Below are 25,966 nucleotides of genomic sequence, written 5' to 3'. Positions count from 1 at the left end.
TTGACCCGTACACATTGTTTAAGTGAAATTTAAATAGATTAATCTAGATGAAGTTTTTTTTTTCAGATTCATCATGACACTATTTCAATCAACCATCCTCACTAAAGACCCTCACCATCCAAACAAATAAGAATTCAGTTCCTAACATAGTCAAAATGAAGGACAATTATTTTTGACCCGTACACATTGCGTATGTGAAGCGCAAACGGCCGACTAAAAGCTCGACAGCTGCCTGCAGGCATATTGAGGGGGAGCTTGATGAGCAGGGCCGCGGCGGACAAGCGGGCTGCTTATCAACAACGTGCCTTGAAAGCAACAGCGGCTAAAGAAAGGTCAGGCGGCCGCAGAGAGGGAAATAATGCAACAAACATTTCTCACTATTTGTGTCTGCTCGTGATAACAGCGGCGTCAAATAGGCTCGTTTGTTATAATCGCTTCCAAATGATGTCACGGAATAAATACTGTCATCAAGGGGGGCGGGGGGGGGGGGGGTTTGGGGGGGGTCATCCAATGTCTGGGGTGCAAGAGAGTGCGGATTTACTGAGCAGAGTCCGCACGCCAGTTCATTTACATAATAATGAGGATATGGGTTACTTTCAATGACAGTCAGATACAAATTCAATTTGTTCCGATAGACTCAAATCACTTCTGTCTGAAATCGGCTATCCCTAAATGACATTAACACACCGTCAATGGCAGTTAATAAATCAGTCGGTTTAGCCACCCACTGAAGAACATGAACAATATTAATGGCACTCTATCCTATAAAGAGTTTTAAAGTACATAATGAAGTTCAGAACAAAAAAATTATGATAAAAACATTGACTAAACTGAAAGTTCTCCACTTTTGAAACTAAAGAACATTATAGAGGAGCCAGGGGGAATCAAAATTAAACCAAAAAATAATGAATGAATAGGGAGCAGGTGACTAACTGCAAATTAATAGCTCAACAACATGTGGTTGCATTAAAACACAATTGTGCGATTTGGCTTCTGAATTCATGACCGTGATTTTTCATTTCCAAGGCGGCATCCTTCACAGGAAAGACCCTCATTATTGCCACGGCAAAAACTCTATAAACGTTATAACGCTATATGAGATGGTTAACACTGACACACACACACAAAGACAAACTGCTTTGCGGGAATTCAATGTGATGAGAATGTCAATGTCACGTTATGAGGTTAGCAAAAGAGAAAAGAAAATCCTCATGGACAGTAATAGGAATTAATTGTTAATTTTACATAAAGACTGATCCACCATAGAGTTTTTGATTGCCATAAGCCCACATACATGCAGAATATCTTTTCTGAATGGATATGAGCTTATGAAAATCAAAAAGTACAGGTTGAAATTAAGTTCTCAGAAGTACTTAAGAGCCTCAATTTATTTTCCCTTCTCTCAATCTAAAGCTTGGCTGGATATAAAATGTTTTCCATTTACAAAATAAAAATGAAAAGGTAATAACTGTAAAAAGCCAGAAATTGAGATGTCCCATTCATTTTAAAAAAGCACTTAGGTAAGAATCACTGTTCAAATAATACAAGTGTCAAAAAAAGAGAAAAATAGACATGAACGTTATTGCCAAGACTAACAAAAGAAACAAATTTTCCAAAATGTTTCATGTGAAGCGGCTTCATTTTGTAAAAAAAAAAAAAAAATCCATTGTCCTCTTCCTAGCAAAGAATATAAAAGATAACACCAGATTTTTTCCTTTTGAAAATGATATTTCTTAGGTTGTCACTTGTAGTGAAAGGGTTGAAAGAAAACCTTCAATCTTTCTAAATTCCCAATCATTTCATTTGGTACATTTCTGATTGCTTTACACCAATTGGGAATAAATTATGGATTATGCGATAATCCAATGAAAACGCAAACCATCTATCAAACCTGGAAAATTCTAGTCATTTCCAAGGCTAGAAGCAAACAATAGCAAACATGGAGCAAGCTTATTTGCAGCTCCCTTGTATCTTCGGGAGCCTCAGCTGGGTGCAATGGTGCAAATAGACTCTAGCAGCGTGGATCTTTAAATAGAGGCGTCACTTCTCACTCAATCAAAAAGTAGCAGAGAGACACCAGGCCCGTCCGCGGTGTCGAGTCTCAGCAGGAACGTCTTTATCTCCTCGCGTTAAGCGCGGCCCTTAGAGAATCCAGCACGAGGCAGCGTGAAATGTTCAGGTCGATTCCCGCCTACCGTGGCGCGGAGGAACTCGACGAAGAACGTCGAGGAACATCTGGCGTACCCTGAGAGCCCGTCTGCCGTCGCCACAGCTGATACGGCAACTCCGTCCAAGTGGGGAAAATCCACTGGCCGGCTCAATTATGCAGGAGATGTGAATAAAAGATGGGGCCGGCTCGCGGGGACGTATACGAGACGTGGGTTCTCTCGCGGGTGTGCCAGGGCCGTCAAAAGTGAACGACCCAACCCGAGTACATATGCTCTCGTTCTCGTACGTCACACATGTGCGCAGAACATTAGCTTACTAAGTATCAAGGACTAAAAATATATATTTTACTAACTTTCACGTAGGATTAATCCTACGTGTTATTTTAATTTGAAAATATTGTCACAGACGCATTGATTCTCACTTTAGAACCTCGCTACTTTCTCTCATTGACTGTCTCACAACAACCAGTATCCATGTTTCAAGATTGTCCCTACATATCAATCAACTTCAGCGAAATTTTCCCCTTAGTAATGATTGTAATTCCCCTTAAGCAATAAAAACCATACAAATGCAACGCTACAAATACACACACACACACACACACGTAGGGCACAGTAAGTCTAAAAAGTACTACAAAGCAGGTGTGTTTGTCATAAATACTTGGATATTGATACATTGTTTAAAAGACATTGCTTACCTCAAAATTGTCCAAATCATCTTTGAGCATTTCGACAGTAGTTCTTCTAATAATTCTGTAGGGTTTTTTTGTTTTTGTTTTTTATAAAGTGTATCATTTAAATGCATCAAAATGTTTTCAAACTCATGCTTTTGCTTGGGAAAGCAGTGCAATGAAATAGTTGCGTTGTGTTGATGGTGAAACACAAACTATTGTTGACTATCAAAACAATGGTTTCTTGCCATTGCCAACTAATTAGAAACCAATATTAGTCATTGTTCTACCTGACCACAAAAAACAAAAGATTTCCAGAGTTTTTTTCTGAGGAAAGGAAGAATTGTTTTACATACGACCCAACAATTTTGGGGAGACCTTGAAAGAGGAGCTCTGCTTGTCTTGGCTGATTGCAATTCCACTTCATGCACTGCAACACTAATCTTTGGTTTAGTGGGCTAGTAAAGAGTCCAAACAACACACGCACGTTTAGAGTTGGCTTGGCATCTCAGCTGCTCTTTCAAGACACAATTCCCGCACATAAGCGAGCCAGACCATCTTGCGACGGCCACAGTAAAGCCCCCGGCTCCTGAACGGTCCGGCTGGATGGGGCATCCTACCTTATTATCTATCAATGTAGCGATGTCAGAAGCGCTCACGCCCCTCTGCACGTTTCCAAGCAGAGCCATGGAAGACTTAATTAGGCCTTGTTTCTAGGCGAGGTAGTGCACTTAGACTCTGTGTCTCCGAGCAAGCCACGTCGCCATTATTGCCATTATTGGCGTTCGATCGCCCTGGAAACGTGAGGGGAACTGTGTCGTTGCACGGCTTTGGATGACGGAAGGTTTTAACTCATTGGACGCCGCTGACAGAAGAAGGATTCATCACATCATGGAAAGAAAGATCTAGTAACATTGTAAAACGACATTTTCTTTTAACCTCCCCCAAAAAAAATCACTGGTAAACCATGTCAAAGTTATAAAGTCATCATTGCCATTGAGTACCATCTATTTCAGATCTGTTCTTGGCTGCCATTGACATCGATAGATTAAAAAAAATTAATCTACTGATGGTTGAAGCAAAGCAAATGCTAAAAAATCAGTTTTGACTTTGACCACACCGACTTTTCAAGATGACTGATAACACAACCCTTTAAAAGGACACACATCAAAATGCATTCCATACCATTGACAGGTAAAGACGTCAAACATCCACCCAGTCCATTTTGACTTGTAGTCAGTGGCAGTGAAACAAAGTCCCTCACTGCCAGCCTCCCAGTTAAGATAAATTTGACATCTATCAGCGGCAGCCAATGAGATCGGTAAAATGTATGTGGCAAAATCTTACTAATTATATTTTGTATCTCCAGGCAGAACAAAAAGATACATATCAGGTTCAGGGAAGACTTAAATTGTGTTTTTTTAACTATATTACTATAGTAACATGAAACTATGATCACTACGCTGCACATGGGTAAAAAAAAAAAAAACATTTTCAGTTGATTCTAAATACGAGCTCTTCCAATGAATGAATGCATTAATTGGCATTTCAACGGCTCTCAACGGGAACAGCGATTTGAGACACGAGAGGATCCACAGACGGTTTGGAACGCGCAACTCGGGGCATCATCACGTTTTGCTCATTATACAAATGAAAAAAAAAAAATACATGTGTGGTATATTCAGGGATGTCCTGACTCACCGGGTTTGACGGTCTTGAGACGAACAGGCTCCCGAAAGTGTCGAATGACGGCCAACGTGTCCCGGTTGGTAAGTCCACTGACAGGCGTCCCGTTGACCTCCAGCAGAACATCGCCGTAGTAGGGCAGCTTCCCGACGTGGCACACCAGCACGTCCAGCTTCATCTGACCCAAGTGCGGGAACTGACCCACCTCAGCGCCCCCCAGCACCTCCACCACGGAGCCGAAGTCGCCCAGGTTGCCCCATGACACGGCGCACTCCACCACCTTCCCGGACCAGTGTTTCTTCTTCTTCAAGGTTCTGGACATGATGCCTTTCAGTCACGTGCCAAAAAAACAAAAGTCGAGTAGAAGCACGTTTTTTTAGGTGCTCTTCTTTAAATGTCACGGCCTAATGAAGCCGATCCAATGAATCTCCGGCCCGGTTCATCTCCCCGAGTCATTCCCACCGGTGGAAGGCGGAGTGGAGGCTCATCGGCGCGGTCATTCCAACGAGCGTGAGGGCGAGCGCTTGTGCGTAAAACGCCGAAGAAGCGGTGCAATCACGGCGTCGCTCTCCTCCGCGTTCAAATGACAAATCGAAGCAAAAAATAGGACGGATCGGGATCATAAAACGACGTCCGATGAAGATGCAGATGATCCAAGTTCAGGCGAGAGACGCCGTTGTGGACGCGTGCGATTCCAGTGCGGCTTTGAACGCACCTGGCTCAGCCGAGACTCGTTTCAAAACGTTACGCCCCCTTTTTTTAATCGTTGGACGCACTGACGCCTTGTTTGCATTTGCACGGGCGCTGACGATAGCGCCTTCTTGTGGACAATGAAGGGGATCGAGTGACAGTGTCCTTAATTTCACCTTAAAATTCATCAATTTTATTTGATAGTACAGAGTGGAAACCATTATCGTTGCTACCCTGTTTTATCATAACGACAATTGCTGCATGTAGGAAAAATACGAACGCCGTGAAAAAACTAGGAGTACAGCAAGAAAATCATTGAAATGATATTTACATGCAATAATATAGAAAACAGATGTCAGTCAAAACATGTTGAATCAAACTATGTTATAATGCAAAAACTAAGATCCATGAAGAATGCCTAGTGATTTAAAAATTAATTCATTAAGTATTACATTCAATACTGAGTGCATAAATTAATTTATTGTAGGTATAGAAAATGACATCACTTTTGACAAATGCTGTCCATCAAAGGGTTAAAATAAAACATGCCCATAACTCAAATCATAAGATCAATCGTTGAGAATTGGCTGACTTGGGTTACGATAGCTATGAAAAGAATTGAGCTCGTACTTCGAAGCACCACAGCTAAAAAAAAGTGTGCCAAACGTGATTGATGAGGCCATCAAGGCTTGCATAGCGCCACCTATTGATCAAACAAAGGAGCAATTTCCTGCTCCAGTTGGCAGATTTGTGTTCAGTAGGCAGAACGCCATATTACACCCTTATTTTTGGGTTGTCTGCATCTAACAGCATCGACGCGCATACCCAAATCATTCATGAATTATTAGCACTTGTCTCCTAATCTGCAGATTTGCCTTATTTTCCCATGCAAGTTTCATGAGCTTGAGCATTCATGAGACATTGTTTATTGGATACAGTTCTGTAGAAAGGTGCTGAAGAAGTGGTTTATTAGGAGAATAAAGAATATACAGTAAATGTCATTCATTTTTTTCTGCTTCAATGATAAACGGGGGTACTTACGCCTCAGTGGAGCAGCCTGGTGTCAGCACTCTTGACTCATAAATGTCATATGTCAGTGATGTCATCATAAGCAGTTCATTAAAGGTGATGACAATTTAAATAATGTTCTTTTTTTGGGCATCAAACTAAAGTATAATTTTCTGTATGTATATATGCTCAGACAATGTGTATTATTGTCAACGACTGCATAACAAGATGCTTTCTTTTTTATTAAACATGCTTTATACAATGTACAAGGTCCAAAAATAGAATTGGAAATAAACTTCAAGAATACAAAAAGCAGCACAATAGCCAGAGCCTTTTTTTTTTTACTATAATGGTAAACTTTGGTTAAAAAACACAACAACAAAAAAAGTGGCATTGAGATGATAAACAACATAATGTAGGTCACATGGAAATGTACAGTAAGTATACAATGTAAAGTGATGTCATGTGGCTCCTTTAGGCTTACTTTTGAAAGCATTTCAATGTAAGACACAGAGATGTTTTGAAGTAGAACAAAAGAAACAAATGAGGAATGTGTCATTTCCAATGTCATTTAAAAAAAAGTAAACTTTTCTTTTGAAATGTAAATGCACATAAGGCTTCCGTGGTTTGACTGCTTACTAAAACAAGCACTGTGGTGGGGAAGGAAAGACCCTCTGTCGTACCATTGTAAATCTGTGAGGGTTTACATTAGGAAAGTACCAATTTGCGACAAAACACAGAAGGACTTTGAACAATAACGTCCGGGAGCGGATGAACAAATTCCGAGTGCAAAATGTGATGTAAAAAGTTGACTAGCAACCAGTCCAAAGTATAGATGAATTGACATACATCAGAGTGGCTAACATTTCCATATCTTCTTCTGAGGTTTAATTAAGTTTCAGTGTTCGTTTGTAAATCCCACCAGAACGTTCCTGCGTAAAATAATGAGTACCAAACCTATTTTAAAAAGGAGAAAAAGCATCAAATGTAAGCTGATCGATTACTAGCCTGTACATCCGTGTATAAAAGCATACATTCTACACTTTTTCACAGTGCCAATGCCATTTCTGTACAGGAGGACTGTGGGTTCAGGAATAATAAACGATCACCATTAAATTAAGTGCCTGTGAGAGGTGAAGGGAAAAAAGGATCAGTGCGGGTGTCACCTCAATACAGAGGACGCTGTCATAAAAAATAAAAATAAAAAAAGAAGACGATTGTCAGGAAAAAGCTCCTCCCGCTCCATAAATGCTTGAATAGGAAGGTCGAGAGTCTTTTCCTATGTAATGGTGGCATCAGCCTTCGGTTGTGGTGTGGTCGCTGATATCTCACGGACACTCCCGTGCGAAAATGTCCCTCCCGAATTTACATTCGCTACGTCCACGGGAGTGACGGGTGGAGGATGCTGCATAAACACTCCGAATTGGGAGAATCTTTGGCAGAGTGTTGAAGGAGGTAGTGGGTGCAGAGGGAGGACTAAGTGGAGGTGTGGTCTATGTGGGTGCAGGGTGGTCCTGAGTGTTAGTCCTTTTGGGGGGTAGTCTATGGATTTGCGTGCTTGCCGGCGTGTCCCCCGCTGGAGGAAGTGTTGTCCTGTGAGCGGTGGGGCCCCCTTGAGGTTTGGAGTTCCTCCTTTCGCCCCACAAGGAGTTGCTGTGGAAGTCTGAAGAGAAATATTCAATTAGATAAGAAACACAATTTTAAATGGGAATTTCTTTTTAACAGCCTTGATATTGATGCCTAGTTAAAATAAAATATTTCACTCAGAGTTGACTAATTAACTTATTCATTGTGAAAGGTGCTTATCGCCATCAATGGCAAGAATACACACTGTGCTTATGAGGAATCTAGTTGTGAAACCCTACTTTTGCAGGGAAAGGCAGAAAATCCGTACTTGGCATGAGTCGAGGCAGCTTGAGGAAGCGGCCGTTTATTACAAAAGTGGCAGGACTGCACACTTAAAAAAAATATATAGGGTGAAAAGTGCTCTGTGATTCATATTCCCGGAGGGATTTTCTGAAAGCATTGGCAAATTGGGAGGGGAGGCACAGTATGTAGCCTTTAAATTAATGATTAAAAAGTTTTACAAAGCCAAATTACCCTAGTTTCATTCCCGAGCTTTCAAAGAACTTCATATTGATCTCCTTTTTGCTGCCTAATGGGAAAAGTCTTGTTTATCAAGCGACAAACTATTTAAATGGATGAAATGTTTGAAATTATTAATGCAATGCCAACACCACTCATACATTTTTCATGAGCTTTTCGGAATTCTTTTTCATATATTCACTGAAATTACAATTGAACACAACAGAGCTGAAATCCACTGTAAAGGGAAGGCACTGTAAAAAAAGAAAGAATTTAGCAGTGTACACATCTTACCGCAGTCATCCATTGAAACTCGGCTGCTCGGCCTTTCGGGGTCCCGTCTACCGAAGAGGTGCTCCAGAGCGGCGTCTTCTCGCCGAGCGCGCTCACCGTAATTCGGCGGCTCTTTATCCGGCACGTCCTCTTCGCCCAGGTAGGCGTACGGACAGTAATCTCGCGTTCGAGAGTAAATGTTGGCATTGTCGTAGCAGTCGGAACAGATGACCAGGGAACCTGCTCCACCTAAATATAAAATATATGCTAAAATGATTTCCTTCCATTTTTTCATCGCATAACATGACATATAGGTGTAATGCAAAAACTTCCTTAGGACATCCGTGTGATTAACAAACCTGATAAGGCTCCAGCTGGTCCATCGCGAGCCTCCCCGGGCTGGAATCCGCCGCGGCCTGCGAACAGAGAACCCGCTCTGCAGTGGAGCCGGCCGTGAGCGTCCGTTTCTGCTTCGCTGCTTGCGTCTCCATAGCAACCACCTGGGATGCAGACGGGAAGGAGTTAGAGAATCGCACCACGAAACACTAACTCATCAGGTGCCATTGACGAAATAGTATTCATTTTGACACAGAGACAAGATAAATAAGTGTGTGTGCTTTGGAATAAAGTGAACTTACTGTCTGCACTCTTGTGAATGTATCCATTGGAGAGAGGAGGCATGAGTTGTTGGTGGCTGCCAGCTTCAGAGTTGCTGTAGCCTTCTGGAGGCTCTGACAAAGTCCCTTGAGAGGAAAGGTAGCTTGGGATGTCTGGCGGCAAATTCATCTCATCTGGGGAAGGAAAACAACATATTTGAATGCAAAATGGTTCAGAATTGTTTGGTTTCTTCCCATGACAATAGCCTAGCAACACCATTTGCAAACCTGTGTTGGTAATGCTGTAGTCTTCACTTTTCCTGCGCATGTGATAGATGACGATGACCCAAACCAGCGAGGTTCCGACCACGCAGCACACGACTACGATCACCACGATGCCCATGGTGGTCCAGCCGTCCTGGTCGTACGCGGCGCCGGTGTCGCAGTTGGGCGACGGCGACACGCCCAGGTAGATGTGTCCACGCTCGGTTCCCAGCGTATTGGACATAATGCAGGTGTACTTCCCGGCGTCGCTGTGGCCGGCGTCCACGATGATGAGGAGCTGGTTGGCGGCTGCGAAGAAGTGTCGCTCGGTGAGCACCAGCGGCCCGTCGTCTTTGGTCCAGTTCAAGCGAGGGGCGGGGCTGCCTCTGGCGATGCACTGAAGCACGGCAGTTTCGCCTCTCGCCACTGTTCGGTCTTCCAAGGGCCGCATAAACGAGGGAGTTTCTGAAATAGGGGAAGAGGACTCAGACCTGCCTTGTAATAGCGGGATTGTCGACCGCAAAGTAGTTGTCGGTCAAAATCAAAAACTCACCCAGGACAGTAAGAGTGGCGTTGGCTGACAAGCTGCCAGCCGCGTTCTGCGCCGTGCAGCTGTACACGCCCATGTCCTCCGCCTTGACTTTGGCGATGAAAAAGATGTCGTCGTCGGGCATCACGTGCATCCTGCGCTCGCGGGCGGCCGGAAAGTCGGTGCCGCCGTCTTTTTGCCAAGCAATCTGTGGCGAGGGGTGGCCCTCGGCGGCGCACTCCAGCCTGGCCATGGTCCCGGTACGGATTGTCAAATCCATGGGGGTTTTGAGGAATAACGGCAGCTCTGTGGATGCATTGGGTAAATGTTAGACTATTGTGCTTATCTGCTGGACTGCTAGGCCAAACCGATAATCGGCTGATTAAGGTAAAAATGAAACACCAAAAGCTAAATCAATAAATTATATCACATTTCAAAAAGTTAGGGCAAGGGGTCGACTGAAAAGTAGGTTGGTCAAAAATTGGCCAACGAGTAATCCTTTATAAAAAAATAAAATCGGCAAATATCGACACTCAATTAATCGTCAACAAATCTGTCGTAAAACTGTTGCCAACAATCAATGACTCTTTTGATTGAGATAATCCTGCAGTCTCAACGCAGTATGTCGACAATTAAGGTAGTCTTCTAAAAATATTCAATAGTGACATGCTCACCATTTACAGTGAGCTTAGCCCTGTTGGAGTAGTTGGCGCCAAAGTGGTTGGACACCACGCACTGGTAGCGGCCCTCGTCGGTAAAGTTGACGTTGAGGAGGTGCAGCATGGTGGTGTAGATGAGCTCGCCTTCCTGGTACCGGGCGTAGTTTTGGACCTCAGCATCGTATAGCACCTCGCCATCTTTCCGCCACGCCGTGCTCATGGGTGAGTCGCTGCTGCTGGACGCCACGCAACTCAGAGTCACGTTGTTGCCGCGCAGAGCTATCGATGTTTCAGGGTGAGTGCTGATTCGAGGCTTGGGGAAGTCGTCTGTGGAGGTGAAAAAATTGCATTATTGCGTTGCATTTATATGATATGGGGGGGGGGGGTCTTTTTAAAAAGTATGTATATGTATATGTGTATATGTGTATGTGTATGTGTATGTGTGTGTATATGTATATGTATATGTATATATGTATATATGTATATATGTATATATGTATATATGTATATATGTATATATGTATATATATGTATATATGTATATATGTATATATATGTATATATGTATATAAAAAATAAATAAATAAATAATGTGAGAGCAAGAAAATAACCACAAACTGAATAACAGGAAATTTCATGACAACAAGGTGATACACAATCAACACTGACCACAAACAAAGTCATCTAGGTTGATAGAAAGGACATCTTGACCGAGCAGGATGACCGGATGAGCGCAGAAGGCGGTGACGGAATGAAAGAAGTGGCTATTGGTGACCCAAGGTCCAAGCCACTTCATGTGACAGTCGCACAGCAAGCTACTCGTGTTGAGGATACTAGAATAAAACAAAAAAATGGATTGGGACCAAAGTTCTTATTTTTTATGAGCTAAAGTATATATTTTTAATACTTACAACACTTTGAGCTTCGTATGCAGCAAAGCCTCTGGGTGTATTGACATGATGTCATTTTTACCAAGATCCCTGACAACATACACATAAAAAAGGTGGTTTGCAAACAATTGGACCACAATAAATCAATGAAACAACAGTGAAAGTCCTTCAATACAGAAGCAGCATTTCACTTACAGGTGCTCCAACTCCTCCAGACCCTCAAAGGCTTTCTTGGTGATTGACTTGATTTTATTCTGTTGTAAGTTGCTGAAAAGCAAAAGGTTGGACAGTGAAGTTGATGCTTGACAACCAACTTTTACTGAAATAAATCCCAACAATTTAGTGGGTGTTCTCACAGTGTGTTCAGCTTCTTCATTCCATCAAAAACACAAATGGAGTCTTCAATGGCCCAGGAAATTTCATTACTGTGGATGTCTCTGTCAAAACAAAGGTCACATATTGGGTTAGAAACACAAATAAGGCCAAACTTAAAAATGATAACACCTTACACCTTCCCCCTCTACAAGACAACCCCCAAAGTCACGCTATCAGTGGACTTGTGTTTCGACAAGTGGGGAATGAACTGGCCCCTCATTTGTCCACAGACCATGCGGGACCGAGCTCCTTTTGTCCGACCCTCCTCACGCTTGGCCACTTCTGAAAGAACTCCTGCATTCTCTCAATTCCCTTCTTACATGAACGCACCCATGCTGGCATGTCAAGCTTTTGCAGCTGACCTCCTTCTCCTGTCGCAAATAACGAGTTCGCAACATTCCCCTCACAGGTGGATATACGATGACGAGGCTACATTTTTTGCAATTCATTCAATTTTTGCCATGGGAAAGGTTTGGCCTATAATTGCAAGATTTTACAATTGTTGACAATCAGAACCTGGACAGAATATTAAAAGCAAAATCATCTTAAAAACTAGATGGAGTGTTTGGTGGATGAACAGTGCAGATGACAAGAAAACAACAAGATGTTGGAGGATTCTAGAAAAAGAGTGTGGATTTAAACTGCATGGTTCAAATGCCAGTTCATATTTTGCACTTTCAAGAGGCACGAGAAGTGAAAAGGCAAAATCTGTCAATGGCATTGCATCATAAAAGCAAGATCAGAAAAAAAATGTAGGTCAATTTCTGTGATCAGGTTCTAGCGTATTTCCTCAATCAAACATGACGTTTTTTTTTATAATTGGCCACTTGGAGCTTCATCTGCAGTGTAAATCCAGCCTAAGGTGATGATCGTGAAAACATGAGAGCAACACAGACCATATGAGTGAGTGCAGACTTGAAATTGTGAACATTTCTACCGTTATCCTCTAATGACTAGAGAAGTGCTACACACTAAAGAGTGATGCAAACAAACCTGCCATCTTCCTTCAGAATGCACAGAGATTAAAAGTGAGTTATAAAATATTATTTCTTGAAATTGCAATTATGTCAAACAAAAACAAATATTCAATAAGACATGTTTTCTTCAGCAGTTTATGGTGAATTACATAAAGGATGGCTCCCGGACTTAATGGGTTATTCTTAAAACATAAGGTCATACTTACAGTGTGCGCAGATTGGCCAGGCTGCTAAACACCCGCTCCCCCACGTGGCTGATGGAATTTTCGGCCAGATTCAGGGTCTCTAAGAGACCCAATCCCACAAAAGCGGTCTCCTCCAGTCTGGTTAGATGATTGAAAGACACGTCCCTGCAAAAAGACAAAAAAATATTTACTACCATTGATGGCAATTGACATCCAAATGGTTTAATTGCGAAAGTTCGGGAGCGAATAATATGCAAATAATGTAATTCCAAATGAATCAGACGTCTTCGCTCGTCAATGGCAGTGAACGGAAATGAGAACACACTCACAGTTCCTCCAGTTTTTGGCAAAACTCCCAAGCGTCTGGTCGGATGACGCTCAAAGCGTTCTGGCTCACTCGCAGGATACGCAACATGCGTAGGCCGTATAGCCAACCTTTGTTCACCTCCGTTAGGTTGTTGTGTTGAAGTTCCCTGAAAGAAAAACTGGGTTTAACAATAGTGTTCCAATTAAAGAGTTGGGACGATAGAAATTATCTACTTACAGTTCTTCCATGTTGATGAGTCCAAAAAAGGCTCCATCCATGAGCTTGGTGATGCCATTTCGTTGCAGCTTGAGTGAGCGCAACGAGTCCATCCCCTTGAATGTTAGGCTGTCCACAATCTTGATCTTGTTCCGCTTCATTTCACTGATCAAGTCATACGGATGTTGCCGTGTTGTTGATTTTTTTTCCTTTTTTTTGCATCATTGAACATCTGAGCGTGTGTACTCATCCGATGATACTTACAGAAACTGCAGACTGGAAAGTTTAAAGACTCTGGATGGAAGTGCTGTCAATCTGTTCCTGTTGAGCTTCAACACCAGCAGGGAGCTGGAAATGTTGTCAAAACAACCCGGCTCTAGGAGGCTGATCTTGTTATTACTTAAATTCCTAAAAGGAAACATTTTTTTAAAAATGTTCTGCTCTTGCCGTTGTGCTTTAAGCACACAAAACTTGAGGACTTACAGATACTTCAATTGCATGGAGGGGAAGGTTCCCATCCTGATCTCTAAAAGGGAATTGGACGTCAGGTCCAGCGTCTCAAGAGACTCGTAGGGCAGCAGTTGATGCATCAAGAGCTCTGCGATGTGGTTGTGTATTCTAAATCATGCAAGACATATGCAAGTGTGAGTCAAGATGGAAAATTGCTCTATTATTTATTCATGTTTGCAGATTAGAGAGGGAAAATGACGCAAATAATCTTCAACTACATGCGTAATTGACCATGTATTACCACTTGGATGACTCTATGGAGGATGAGAGAGATGAAAGGTGATTTAATTTATTTATACTTACAATGACAGTGATGAGATGTTGGCAGAAGCTGCACCAAGGATGGGGAACATTGTCAGGTCATTGTGGTTCATTGATCTGAAACAAAAGTTAAAAAGACATTATCGTCAATGGTTGCCAAACTTTTACATTAAGTACTAGCCAACAGGTTTGATTATGTTAAAGTATATCTAATATTGCAATTTGAGCTACTGTGACATCATGCAACATTGAAAACTAACAATGCACTGAAACTAATGCATTTCTGTTGATAGAGTGAAAATTAAATACAATAAATCTCAATTAAAATATAGTCTGACAGATTTATTTTTCAGACACTGGAGAATTGAATTGATTGATGTTACATCTAGAGAGAGGAAAAACATGAATTTGATGTATTCATTCTACTTTATTGTTTGTATTTAGTCTGTTAGGGTTTTTTTCCCAATATGAGAGCATTTAATAAAGTGAACAATGTTCATATTTCATTATTTGACGTCAGTTATCGAGATGCTCTTCCAGTTTGGAGCAATTTTAGCGCACCCATGTTAACTTAACAAGCCACTTACACTTGGCTGATCCCTTCCGGAGCGTCCGATGGAGCCGTCAAAAGCCGTTTCCGATCGCAGTCCAGCACCCCGATCTCGTCCGAGGTCGTGGAGCAGGAGCAAAGAGCCGGACACGACTCGAAGGCCCATGCATTCACACTGAGAAGCACGAAGACGAAGGCCGAGGGAAGGGGACAACATTCCGCCATTTTAAATGGCCTCCAGCTACTTAGCTATTTCGTTTTACTTTACTATTTCCTAATCCTCCAGTCGATGTGATCCCGTAACTTTTGTTTGGTCAGGCAGAAACTTGCGTGAACGCCATGATATAATCCTGGTTTCGATCGGAGCTTTTAAGAGGAGTTTAGGCCCAGTTTCAGCCCAGCATCTTGGCACTGATTCTTCCTTTTCTTCTCCTTCCCCGTGCTTGGAATTCCTTCCGCTCAGATCTGGACTGCCGACACACAAATGCAACTTTCTCAAGCGCCACGTTTCTTCCATGCCATGTACGCGTCCGGTTGCTTTTTAGTTATTTAGCCAGGTTGTTCAAAAAGATTTGGCATCATTTCGGCTTCTCGATGCGTCCATTGAGAATAACAAAAGCGCCCGATGTTGATGACATGAGATATTTCCAGGTACCACCCCCTTTTTCCTTAGGAAAATCTGGAGGATTCTATTGGCTCAGATAGAAGTTTGTCAAAGATGTAGGCGAATTTGATTGGCCGATGTAATAAATAGGTATTTTACTAAAAGATATAAAATATACTGTAGTAGTATTTCTACAGAATTGTTGTGTGAATGATTTGACAATTCAAGTTTAAATAAATAGAAATGTTTTGGTAAAAATGTGTCCATTGAACCAAAAATGGGAAAGTTGTTCTCTTTTTTTTTGCAGAATGGTATGTTTTACCATTAAATAAAGTATTGTCCAGTCCCTAACTTTATCCAAACTAACTCCATTAGCAAGTATTGGTACTACAAGTGCTTGTGTTGGAATTTAAAAGCAAGTGCCAAAAAACACATTTTTGGTAATACGTCCACTCTGCAGCAGCAATTAACCTTTGCCATCCTTCCCAGTCCAAGCGAATTGGACGTTTGTCGCATCAATGTCAGCGTATGAGTCAGTGTATAAACTGCAAAAAAATGTGACCACAAGAGGGAGCTCTTGGCTCAAATTGAACCTTAGATTTTTTAAATGTGTACAGAACAAAAAATAAAATAAAAACAAAACAAAAAAAACAGCAGACCGTAATAGTTGTCAAAATAAAAGTATGAAAGAGTTAGTGACTATTAAAATGTATATAACATGTACAGTGGACACCTCACTAATAAGCGGATGATGGGCCTGAAAATGAATGAATTTTGGTTGAGTACTAATGTATATTTTACCGAATAGTGGGAGCAGATAATTAATTTAACTGAGAATCTGGAAGAAATAAAAATATGGTTTATGTGTATTGATCTTTAGAAAAGTTGGCCTCCTCTAAACTTTTCTTCCCAAGTTGTGTTGACTGTAAAGTCATTAAGATAAGCAATTACACAACACAAATCAAAAATCAAAACTGTCAGAATTGAAGCCACGATTAAAGCATACAATTCATCTTCTGCCAAAAAAATAAGGGAACCAAAATGAAAAAAAGAAGGTGTGCCTTGAGCGTGCATATACAGTAGAGCTGGCTTTGCACTCCACCTTACTCATTTTACAGCCTAGAAAAAACAGATCACACAAAAGCAGTTAAGTCTGCAACAAAAAAAAGCAATAAAAACTACTGCTAGTAGCCATGTCTCTACAAAGCTCTTCCACTAATGAACACAGAAGTTCAGAATATCAACGTACTCTTCGCCTGGATCCAGAAAGGCCACAGAAAGTTCTCTATGTGCAAGGAACCACCTTGAAGGCGAACCTGGGCAGGTAAGCCGCGGACGGGTGTGAAAGCAAATTATATTACAGAGATGCATTATTCCTATCTTCTGAGGTTCGATTGTGTAATATTAATCCATTAGATGATCATACTCTGTGATTAATTAGACTTTGCACTACTAGATTAATTATAATCATATATTTTTGTATTCTAATAAAGTGGTGTTATCCTAAATAAATGACCCCCGTCAATGGTGGGAGGTAATTCAATTCCCAGAGCAAAATTAACACTGGCCACTTTAAAAATACCGATATATTTTAAGGGTTTTGGAGGAATGTATGTGTATTTTTATGAAATGATGTTTATACAGTCATGACTAAATATAGGGATAATACACACTTCAAAGGTTTATCTTTAACCCTTAAAATATACCCATCTTTAACCTTTAAAGCAGGGGTAGTGAACCTATGGCTCAGTAGCCATATGTGGCTCTGCATATGGCTCTCAGATAATCTGTCAGTTAATATATATGGTTATTTTGAACACACCAATAGGGGCATCAAGTTGCTACATCTGGCGCCACTTTAATAATATTTTTTTTAATTAGATGACTCTATACATTCCGTGATTAGCGACAGCGCCATCTGCTGCATATGGACAAAGTCCACCATCCGAGTAATTTAAATAAACCACTGGACAGACACTAATATACACAAGTGAAGAGTAAATAAAACCTTGATGTATCTTAGTATCAGAGTATAGAGTAGTTTAGGAAATAAACAAAGTAGACTCAAGGTGAATGAGAGGGCAGGAGAATAAGCAATACTATATGTCACGTGACTAGCGTCCACTGCTTCGACCAATCGCATCTTGGGTTTGAAAACCTGGTTCGCTCCCACTATTGCGCGTCACTTTTTATTCTCGAGGAACTGCGTGTCCGGTTCAAGGTTCAAATTCACCGGACAGAAACAATGTTTCCCCCTCGCACTCTCAGACTTGATCATGACAAAAGTGTAAGGGTCGTTTACGTGGTGGGATCAACGCTTCACGTGGCAGTCAACAGGTAAGTCTGGAAAAAAAAGCACACCTGGAGTTATGTATATTGCGCATATTAGGTTATTAATGATGCATTTTACTGTGTTGTCCTCTGCATGGTGCCGTTTGTTTCATTCATTAAGTGCAAAATATGCAAATAAACTGCACACAGCGGTGCTTAAATAACTCAAAACATTGAATATTGTTAAGAAAAATGTGAGGACATTATTTTTCGTTCATGGAATCTTAATTTCTTAATTGAAAATCCCTTTGTCGTTGAGATTTTGGGCTGCCTAACTCATCTAAAACTCAATTTCTGAGTATGGAATATTTTTTTTACTGTTTTTGCATGTTGACACGGAATGCACAGTGACAAGTCAATACACACATGCTGCTGTGGCCCACAGAAAAACAGGCCGTCTATTGTTTCCACTCAAACACCAGAGACTTTGTTGTCCCGCATAATCTGTCATCCAAACGGCACCCGACACAGCACATCCAAGTTGAGACCGGTTTACCGGGAAATTTCAAAATTAAATGATGCACACACATTCACGGCTTTGGATTATTTTTCTCCAAGAGTATCTATCACCCGCCAAAGGGGCTGCATGTCCAAGCAAATGGAAGAATGCTACAATCAAGTCAGGGCACGTTAAGTTTAGAATGTCCCGTATGGGGGCGAGTTTCAGCTTTGGGATAAGTGAGAGGAGATGGTGTTTTTGGGATGAGAGTGTCTGTTGTTTAAACCATAGGACGGGGAGGGCCCAAATGCACCTTGAATCAGGTTAGGCAACAATGATGCTGGTTTAACATCCTTGTTTACTCTGGGCTTTATGGTCTCTTTGAAATGTGGAATATTAGCTGCTATGTCAACCACCTACTATCTACAACAGTACTCAGCAATGGTGCGAGACGAAAGCAAACAAAGACAAGAATACATTGAGGAAACCATGCAGGGATGGGAAAGGGTGCAAATGGGTGGAACATTTCAGTAGTAAATGGGGAAGAAAAACCAAATCCTTCAATTTCTCAGTTTATTTTCCTAAATGGACCAAAAATAAATGTCATAATGGTGTTAACGCATGGATATGAATGTCAATTTAACCAACTTGTAAACCAGATTTGCTCTCTATGATGACAAGTACAACACATTTGGTGTCGTAATGGTTCGAACCAAATTAGCTGCTTTTTCCAAAATTTAAGAAACAATACATCGAGTTGCAAGTATCAAATTCTGTCAAATGTGTTTCACAGGAGTGCACCCCCAAACTCTGCATTCTTCTCGGTGAAATGCACCCCCAACGTTCAGTACAGCATTGCCCCACCTACCCAGGCAGCCTCTCAACCTTACCCCCACTCTTTGGATGGGAAGACAATCCTGCTCATTTCGATGAGCAGGGCCAGCGAACATGAGAACGACAGCAAGGTAGTAGGACAGTAATGTGAGAAGGATGACATTAACATTATGTGTAAACCTGCTTTTTTTTTCAATCTGCAAGCTGTCAGTCCGATACTACGGACAGAATAAAGAAGTGTTAAGCACTGCCATACTGCACCTGACAGCACTTGGTATGCCAAAAAACAACCAACTCTTATGCAATGATATAACAGTATTGCGTGTCAATCAAATTAAATCGTTTGTGATGCAGAGATCTCTCTTGATGTCGATGCCAACCGAGATGGGGTTGTAGAGCGAAACAACCCTGATAAGGTGAGTTCATATGGAAATATTAATACCTACAATCGACGTCCAATCCATTTGAAATATTGGTGATTTCATTTTAAACTCAGGAGTCAAGTTTTTATAATTACTAGTTGGCTAGAATGCAGCAACGATGCAAATTGTGTAACGATGTTCACTGTGCGTGACAAAATGAATGTGCTGATGTATTTACAAGTCTATAAATCCTTGTCATATATAACTCGCACCAGCCCCCCTCAAAAAAAAATGCAAATACAAGTTGTATATGTCGCATTCCTGACCAAACCAGGAAAAACAAGTGACATATACAGTCTGGGCATACATAAAAATTCTGAATCTCTAAAAACAACACAACCTTGTCTGCATAAGCATAGCCATCAATCAATCCAGAGTCCATGTACTTAATAATTTTTCCAGAGAATAAAAAGATCTCTAAATGCGTGTCGCAACAAGATACATCGAGGTGTGCACAAAAAGTATGCTACATCTCTCAACTATGCATTACCTGAGGGAAATTACTATAATTACTGCACACAGCACATTTTAAGAAAAAAAAGAAAAAAAAAATATATATATATATATTAAACTCAAGTTTTGTTGACTGTAAAGTCATTAAGATAAGCAATTACGCAACACAAATCAAAAATCAATACAGTTCCCCCAGAATTAAAGCCATTAAAGCATCCAATTCATCTGCCAAAAAATGAAGAAACCAAAATGGAAAAAAAGGTTTGCCTTGAGCGTATACAATAGGGCTGGCTATGTACTCCACCTTACTCATATTACAGCCTAAAAAAAACAGATCACACAAAAGCAGATAAGTCTGCAAAAAAAAAAAAAAAGACAACAACAACTCCTGCTACCAGCCATGTCTCTACAAAGCCATGTCTCTACTGTGGATGAGATCTGGTGTCCTGGGTTCAAATCCAGATCGGTCCACCTGTGTGGAGTTTGCATGTTCTCACTGGGCCTGCATAGGTTTCCTCCGGGCACTCCGGTTTCCTCCCACATTCCAAAAACATGCATGGTAGACTGATTGGACACTCTAAATTGCCCCTAGGTACGCGTGTGAGTGTGCATGGTTGTCCATCTCCTTATGCCCTGCGATTGGCTGGCCACCGATCTAAGGTATCCTCCACCTCGAGCATGGAGCCAGCTGAGATTGGCTCCAGCACCCCCACCCCACACTCGAGACCCTAATGAGGATCAAAAAATTAGTTTTTATAATTAGGTGATGAGATAAGTTAATGGACAAACACACTGACGAACGCACACACACATTCTAAGAAATAGTACTATGTATAGATAGCTATTATCTGAAAATGCTGGAATAATCCAGATAAGTAGGAGTAATACTGCTGAATCTTCTTACTAGGGGTCTTGGAAGTGGGGTCCTAATGGGCATGGAGCCATCCTATTGGTCAACTGTGACTCGGAGCGACGTTATTTAAAAAAAATCGACAGTGAGGTGGACCAAATCTCCAAGTTGTCAGGTGAAATAGAAACATTGTACTTGCCTTTTTTTTGTAGTCTTTGTCATGTTTTTGTTCTTCCCCGCAGATCTGCGTGACATGTCCAAGATGGTTCTGCGGACACGAGGCCCCGCCAATCTTCCACCGGGCTACAAGCTCACTATGCACATTTCTCAGGGCCACGCGGAGAATGTCAGGGTTTACGGGCCCAAGCCTCACTCGTACGGAAATTTACTGTGTAAGTAGAAAAAAAAAAACCTGAGGCATTATGAGTCACATGAGCCGTTGAATTTATCATCAGTGTTTTTGTATTTGAGCTGGATTCTCGGGCGATTTTACCCGAGTGTTGACCAGCCAGGTGCTGTCCGGGGAAGTCCCATACCTCGGGGGTGTCGCCGAGATGACCTTTTACGTGGAAGGACTAACATTTCCGGACAAGGACTTTGATGGCCACATCTGTATCAACCTTAGCCTGCTGGAGCCCATTTGTCAAGTGAGAAAATCTTTTGTGAAGAAGAAAGGTTGAAGCTGGAAGGTTTTGTTTATATTTGATGCCATAAACCAAATCTGTTATATTGTTTCACATTGGAACATCCACCCAGACAGTCAAACATATATTAACATATAGCTTATGGATGTTTTTTATATGCACACTTGATCTGATTTCATTCAAATGGTAAAAATATAATGTTTATTTATAAATGTGAACCTTTAAGGATGAATACAGGTAAAGAATCAATATGAATGCAAAGAAAAATTGCATTGGGATTGTTATAGCGGAAAAGGTCCACTTTGTCTTTTTATTCTAATTATTAAATATTAATAATACACTGCTCTGATCAATATTAGCTATTTTTCTAATACCAACCCGTCAACAGGGTCTTCCCGAGACCCCAATTTTCACAGACACTGTCATGTTCAGAGTGGCACCATGGATCATGACGCCAAACACTTTACGCCCGATTGAGGTGTTTGTGTGCAGGTAAAAAAAAACGTTTAAAAGTAAATACTTATTCTTTCCTTGTCTTGCAAAAAGATGGCCGCATAAATCCCATTTTTCTTTTCTTCCTGCGAAGCACATCAGATAACTTCAGCTTCCTGAAAGGGATGAAAAATCTGGTGGCAAACAGTGGCAACAAGCTCAGAATCTGTCACGAATACATGAACAGAGGCGACCGCTGGATGCAAGTGAGATAACGGAATCTGTTGTTGTTTGTCTTTTTAGTTCATTCAGGTGTCAAAAGCTTAAAAAAAAAAAATAACAAAGCTGCCAGCTGGCTGGGAGAAATGCCAATAGTGATTTTATGTTCCTCTCGTGGCAGAATTCATAAGCAAAGAAAATGTCGATTTATTTGTAAAATAAAGCTGTAATCCCCCCAGGATGAGTTGGAATTTGGGTACATCGACGCACCACATCACCGCTTTCCCGTGGTCTTGGATTCGCCCAGAGATGGAGAACTTATGGATTTTCCTTACGCTGAACTACTGGTAAGTGACTTGGCTTCTTTCCTGATTGCATAATGTGAAATATTAAAGTAATTATTTGGCATTGAATGAGATTCAATCCATTTGAACTGCTGGAATTGGCAGATAAATGTCACATTACATCCTAATTTTTCAGTCCATCATAGATAAATTCTGTAAAATTGACAGTTTAAGATGCTATAGGTATTTTTTTCCTGTACTTTACGATGTCCCCATTTTTTTCAGTATTTTATTCTAAATTTGACAGTTATCAGCATAAACTTTGCAAACAATCCCTCAGGGCCCTGACTTCGGCTATGTCACAAAAGTGGCCCGCAGAAGAGACGTGAGCAGTCTGGACTCATTTGGCAACCTGGAGGTCAGTCCTCCTGTCACAGTAAATGGGAAAGAGTATCCGTTGGGAAGAATCATCATCGGTGTGGCATTTCCTACGTAAGCTCATTTTGCTTTGCCTTCATTTTGAGAATAGACACAAAATACACTGCCATTTCTTATTTTTTAGTGCTATCAAAGGACGAACCATGACCCAAGTGGTTCAGGACTTTCTGTGGGCGCAGAAGGTTCAAGAGCCTGTCGCTTTGTTTTCTGACTGGCTTGTCGTCGGACACGTGGATGAATTCATGACTTTTGTTCCTGCACCAGACAGAAAGGTAAAACCAATATTTCTCCCAAATATTATTGGCAGTTCTGCTTGGCAGTTTGGGAGAAATTCTATTTTCTTTTTCAGGGATTTCGTCTGCTGCTGGCCAGTCCCGACGCTGGCTACAAACTATTCCGAGGCCTAAAAAACAAAGGTCATGGACAAGCTAAACTCTTTGACGGTAGGTCCCTCCTTTTGGTTAAGTTTGTTTTTGTTTTCTAGCAGTGTAATCTTCCCTCCAAAGGGCTTCGTGACGTAAAACCAGTCACGGTGGATGAAATACTACATAACGAAGCCTTTCAAGCTGAAAACAACTATGTTCAGGTGATTGTTTGAATTAGAGAATTACCGTAGAAAGTTGAGATGATGGTTTCTTTTTTTTTTTTCTTGACCAGAGCTGCATCGACTGGAACCGTGACGTGCTGAAGCGCGAACTGGGTTTGGACGATGGGGACATCATCGACCTGCCCATCCTCTTCAAGTTAGAACAGAACATCGACCATGTGTCCCGAGCTGTGGCCTTCTACCCGGACATGGTATGGATTCATCATCATGTTATAACCATAAAGTTTAAGATTGTCATGAAAAGAGTTTGTGTATTTTGTTCAGTTATGTTATAACAATCATATTCGCCCGAATATAAGACGATGTTTTTTGCAGTGCAATAAGACTGAAAAAGTGGGGGTCACCTTATTTTCAGAGTCTAGACATCGTACTCATTCACAACTCTAGATGACGCTAGATAGTTTCAAGTCGTCTTATATTCTGGGCAATACAGTATGTCTTTGACTGTTTTGTGTTTCTGCCCGGTAATACCTTTTTCCTTTCAGGTGAACATGATTGTGCTGGGGAAAAACCTAGGCATACCCAAACCATTCGGCCCCAAGGTGAACGGTCGCTGTGCCTTGGAGACGGAGATGTGCTCTCTCATGGAGGGCCTGGGTCTCAACTGCACCTTCATTGATGACTTTGCCTCTTATCACCGACTCCTGGGCGAGGTCCATTGTGGCTCCAATGTGCGCAGAGAAGCATTTGACTTCAAGTGGTGGCACCTGGATATGTGATTTGATCCTGGGGCTGGGAAACATCACCTTGACACTCTTAAACATCATTAAACATCTGTCTTTATTTACACTCAATTCGCAAGGCAAAACTCTATTTACAAGCGTGTCTTTTTCACAAGCTGACAAGAACAGAAATATACAATCAGTTGAACACACAGCGCACTTTTTTTGGACTGTCCAAAGCACAGGCCGCTAGACGCATGGATGTGCCATTATTGTTGTGCCACATGGAGGCGCAAGCCATCTACGCTTCAATTGGGAACTTTACTCAAGTCAAATTCCAAAGTGAGAATGAAGAATTCCTTATGTGCCTTGCGTGTTACATTCAGGAACCTCTGAAAAAAACGAGCGCTCACATCACGCGACACAGTCGTCTGTAAAGGCAACCTCAACAGGAGTCACAGTGTAGTTCCAAAAAATGACAAAAACCTTGGGGGGATTTCTTACAGAAATACATTTGTGCATATATTTGCTCTCCAAATCGAACACTGCCTTCCAATACTAAAATATCTGCAACTAATAGAAAGTTACAGCAGCATTACAACGACATGGAACAACGAGTGATATGATTTCCAGAGAAAGCATTTACTTCTAAAAAAATGCTGTTCTCTAGTAGCAAAGCCTGGATTTTAGCCAAACTGCAACAAAAACTTGCATGGGCATGTAACTGAGTATGCCTTAACATATTATAATTTGATTTCAAATATCTTTAGTGTTATTAAAAAAACGATATAAAAGCAGAAAACGAGCTCCCTAAAAGTCAATTTGACAATTTTTAGACTAAAAGACTGCTTTTGATGGAATGTCTAACATATATATTCTGCAAATACACAAAAAAATGCCATTTTACTGTTAGTTACTAGTTTTCAATGACTGTTGACATATTTTTGAAAGGAGTGTGTACTGGAAGGATGACGAAAAATGCTCAAATAGCTTCCCATGTACCAAACATTTGACACTTGGAGTAAAAGGAAATCCACGTTGTACTTTGTACTGTTACGCAAAACTAAATAAAATGGGAATCACAACTAACGTGGCACCAGACTTTTGTTTTTTTTTTATCAAGAAGACTGTCACCGCGCACAGTAGCACTCACACAACAAACACAAAACAGTTGAAAATGCTTTGTTGCTGGTCGAGGTACTCCAGTTTTTTTTGTCTACATAGAGAAAATGGTCTACCTTTTTTTATGGACGTGTTGATTTGTGATAAATGCTTGTGTTGTCTTTCAATCCTGTTGGAAGCCAATGTGATGAATGCTGTTGATTCCTCAGATGAATGTAATACAAATGAGTCACACTGCTGCTCTATAAGGTCAACAAATGAAGCATTCTGTTAAAAAAAAATGACCATCTTTCAGTTTCTCTCAGTCCAAAATGTTTTAGACCTTCAAAAACCAGGATGAGGTCGCTCACTGACACACAGCTGTACAACTTCCAAAGTTTTTTGAGGGAGCAGGAATGACGACGACCTGACGTTTACGTCTTTGAAACTTGTGAAGTGGATCCGTGCGGTACACTTCCAGAAAAGTTCATCAGGCCTCATCCATCTCGATCGGTCGAGGAGCCATCGATGCATGATACCTTCACAAAGAAATCTGCCAAAAAAGTAAAACTTTTCACACTGGTAAGGGTGGATTTGAGCAGTTTTTCTCGTAAATAACCATTAAAGTATTGTTTATTTGGGTTATATTTCTTGGATGATCTACATTTTCAAGTTGGGGAAACTAAAGAAATAAAATATTTGCCTATATGGCAATGCTCCATTTTCATTCCAATACCAAAAACAAT

At 41.1% G+C, this 25,966-nt stretch overlaps 4 protein-coding genes across 21 annotated transcripts in view; 1 reads left to right on the top strand and 3 right to left on the bottom strand.

The window, feature by feature from the left end:
• Positions 1-5,269, bottom strand: part of magi3b (membrane associated guanylate kinase, WW and PDZ domain containing 3b) — an 80,378-nt gene extending 75,109 nt beyond the window's left edge. The window contains exon 1 of one of the 2 annotated variants that reach the window (XM_077725407.1): positions 4,541-5,269. In XM_077725407.1, coding sequence (XP_077581533.1) covers positions 4,541-4,847 — 307 coding nt within the window. In that variant the 5' untranslated portion in view covers positions 4,848-5,269. The remainder of the gene's footprint in view (positions 1-4,540) is intronic. The other variant, XM_077725406.1, reaches the window with a different exon arrangement.
• A 1,157-nt stretch (positions 5,270-6,426) lies between these two features.
• On the bottom strand, positions 6,427-15,546 carry lrig2 (leucine-rich repeats and immunoglobulin-like domains 2). The gene is made up of 18 exons (XM_077726910.1): positions 14,938-15,546; positions 14,393-14,467; positions 14,063-14,197; positions 13,844-13,987; positions 13,601-13,744; positions 13,386-13,529; positions 13,078-13,221; positions 11,876-11,956; positions 11,715-11,786; positions 11,541-11,609; positions 11,299-11,462; positions 10,645-10,956; positions 9,995-10,276; positions 9,466-9,906; positions 9,220-9,372; positions 8,941-9,081; positions 8,603-8,830; positions 6,427-7,886 (listed from the first exon to the last, which is right to left on the bottom strand). The coding sequence occupies exons 1-18, from the start codon at positions 15,123-15,125 to the stop codon at positions 7,717-7,719; spliced, it is 3,087 nt and encodes a 1,028-aa protein (XP_077583036.1). The 5' UTR covers positions 15,126-15,546; the 3' UTR covers positions 6,427-7,716.
• A 1,086-nt stretch (positions 15,547-16,632) lies between these two features.
• padi2 (peptidyl arginine deiminase, type II) lies at positions 16,633-25,208 on the top strand. Its single transcript, XM_077725369.1, has 16 exons — positions 16,633-16,828; positions 19,068-19,239; positions 19,313-19,382; positions 19,463-19,524; positions 20,891-21,008; positions 21,076-21,225; positions 21,305-21,480; positions 21,866-21,969; positions 22,064-22,175; positions 22,368-22,475; positions 22,753-22,904; positions 22,975-23,122; positions 23,200-23,293; positions 23,357-23,436; positions 23,508-23,648; positions 23,943-25,208. The coding sequence occupies exons 1-16, from the start codon at positions 16,698-16,700 to the stop codon at positions 24,174-24,176; spliced, it is 2,052 nt and encodes a 683-aa protein (XP_077581495.1). The 5' UTR covers positions 16,633-16,697; the 3' UTR covers positions 24,177-25,208.
• The window catches only part of rap1gapb (RAP1 GTPase activating protein b), a 56,458-nt gene continuing 54,710 nt past the window's right edge, over positions 24,219-25,966 (bottom strand). For 15 of the 17 annotated variants that reach the window (XM_077725358.1, XM_077725357.1, XM_077725367.1 and 12 more), the window contains one exon: positions 24,219-25,773. The gene's annotated coding sequence lies outside the window, so the exon portion shown is untranslated. The remainder of the gene's footprint in view (positions 25,774-25,966) is intronic. The other 2 variants (XR_013327506.1, XR_013327507.1) reach the window with 2 other exon arrangements.

Source organism: Stigmatopora nigra, chromosome 10 (genome assembly GCF_051989575.1).
Source record: "Stigmatopora nigra isolate UIUO_SnigA chromosome 10, RoL_Snig_1.1, whole genome shotgun sequence".
Classification (NCBI taxonomy): domain Eukaryota; kingdom Metazoa; phylum Chordata; class Actinopteri; order Syngnathiformes; family Syngnathidae; genus Stigmatopora; species Stigmatopora nigra.
This window is presented reverse-complemented; position numbering and strand designations above follow the sequence as displayed.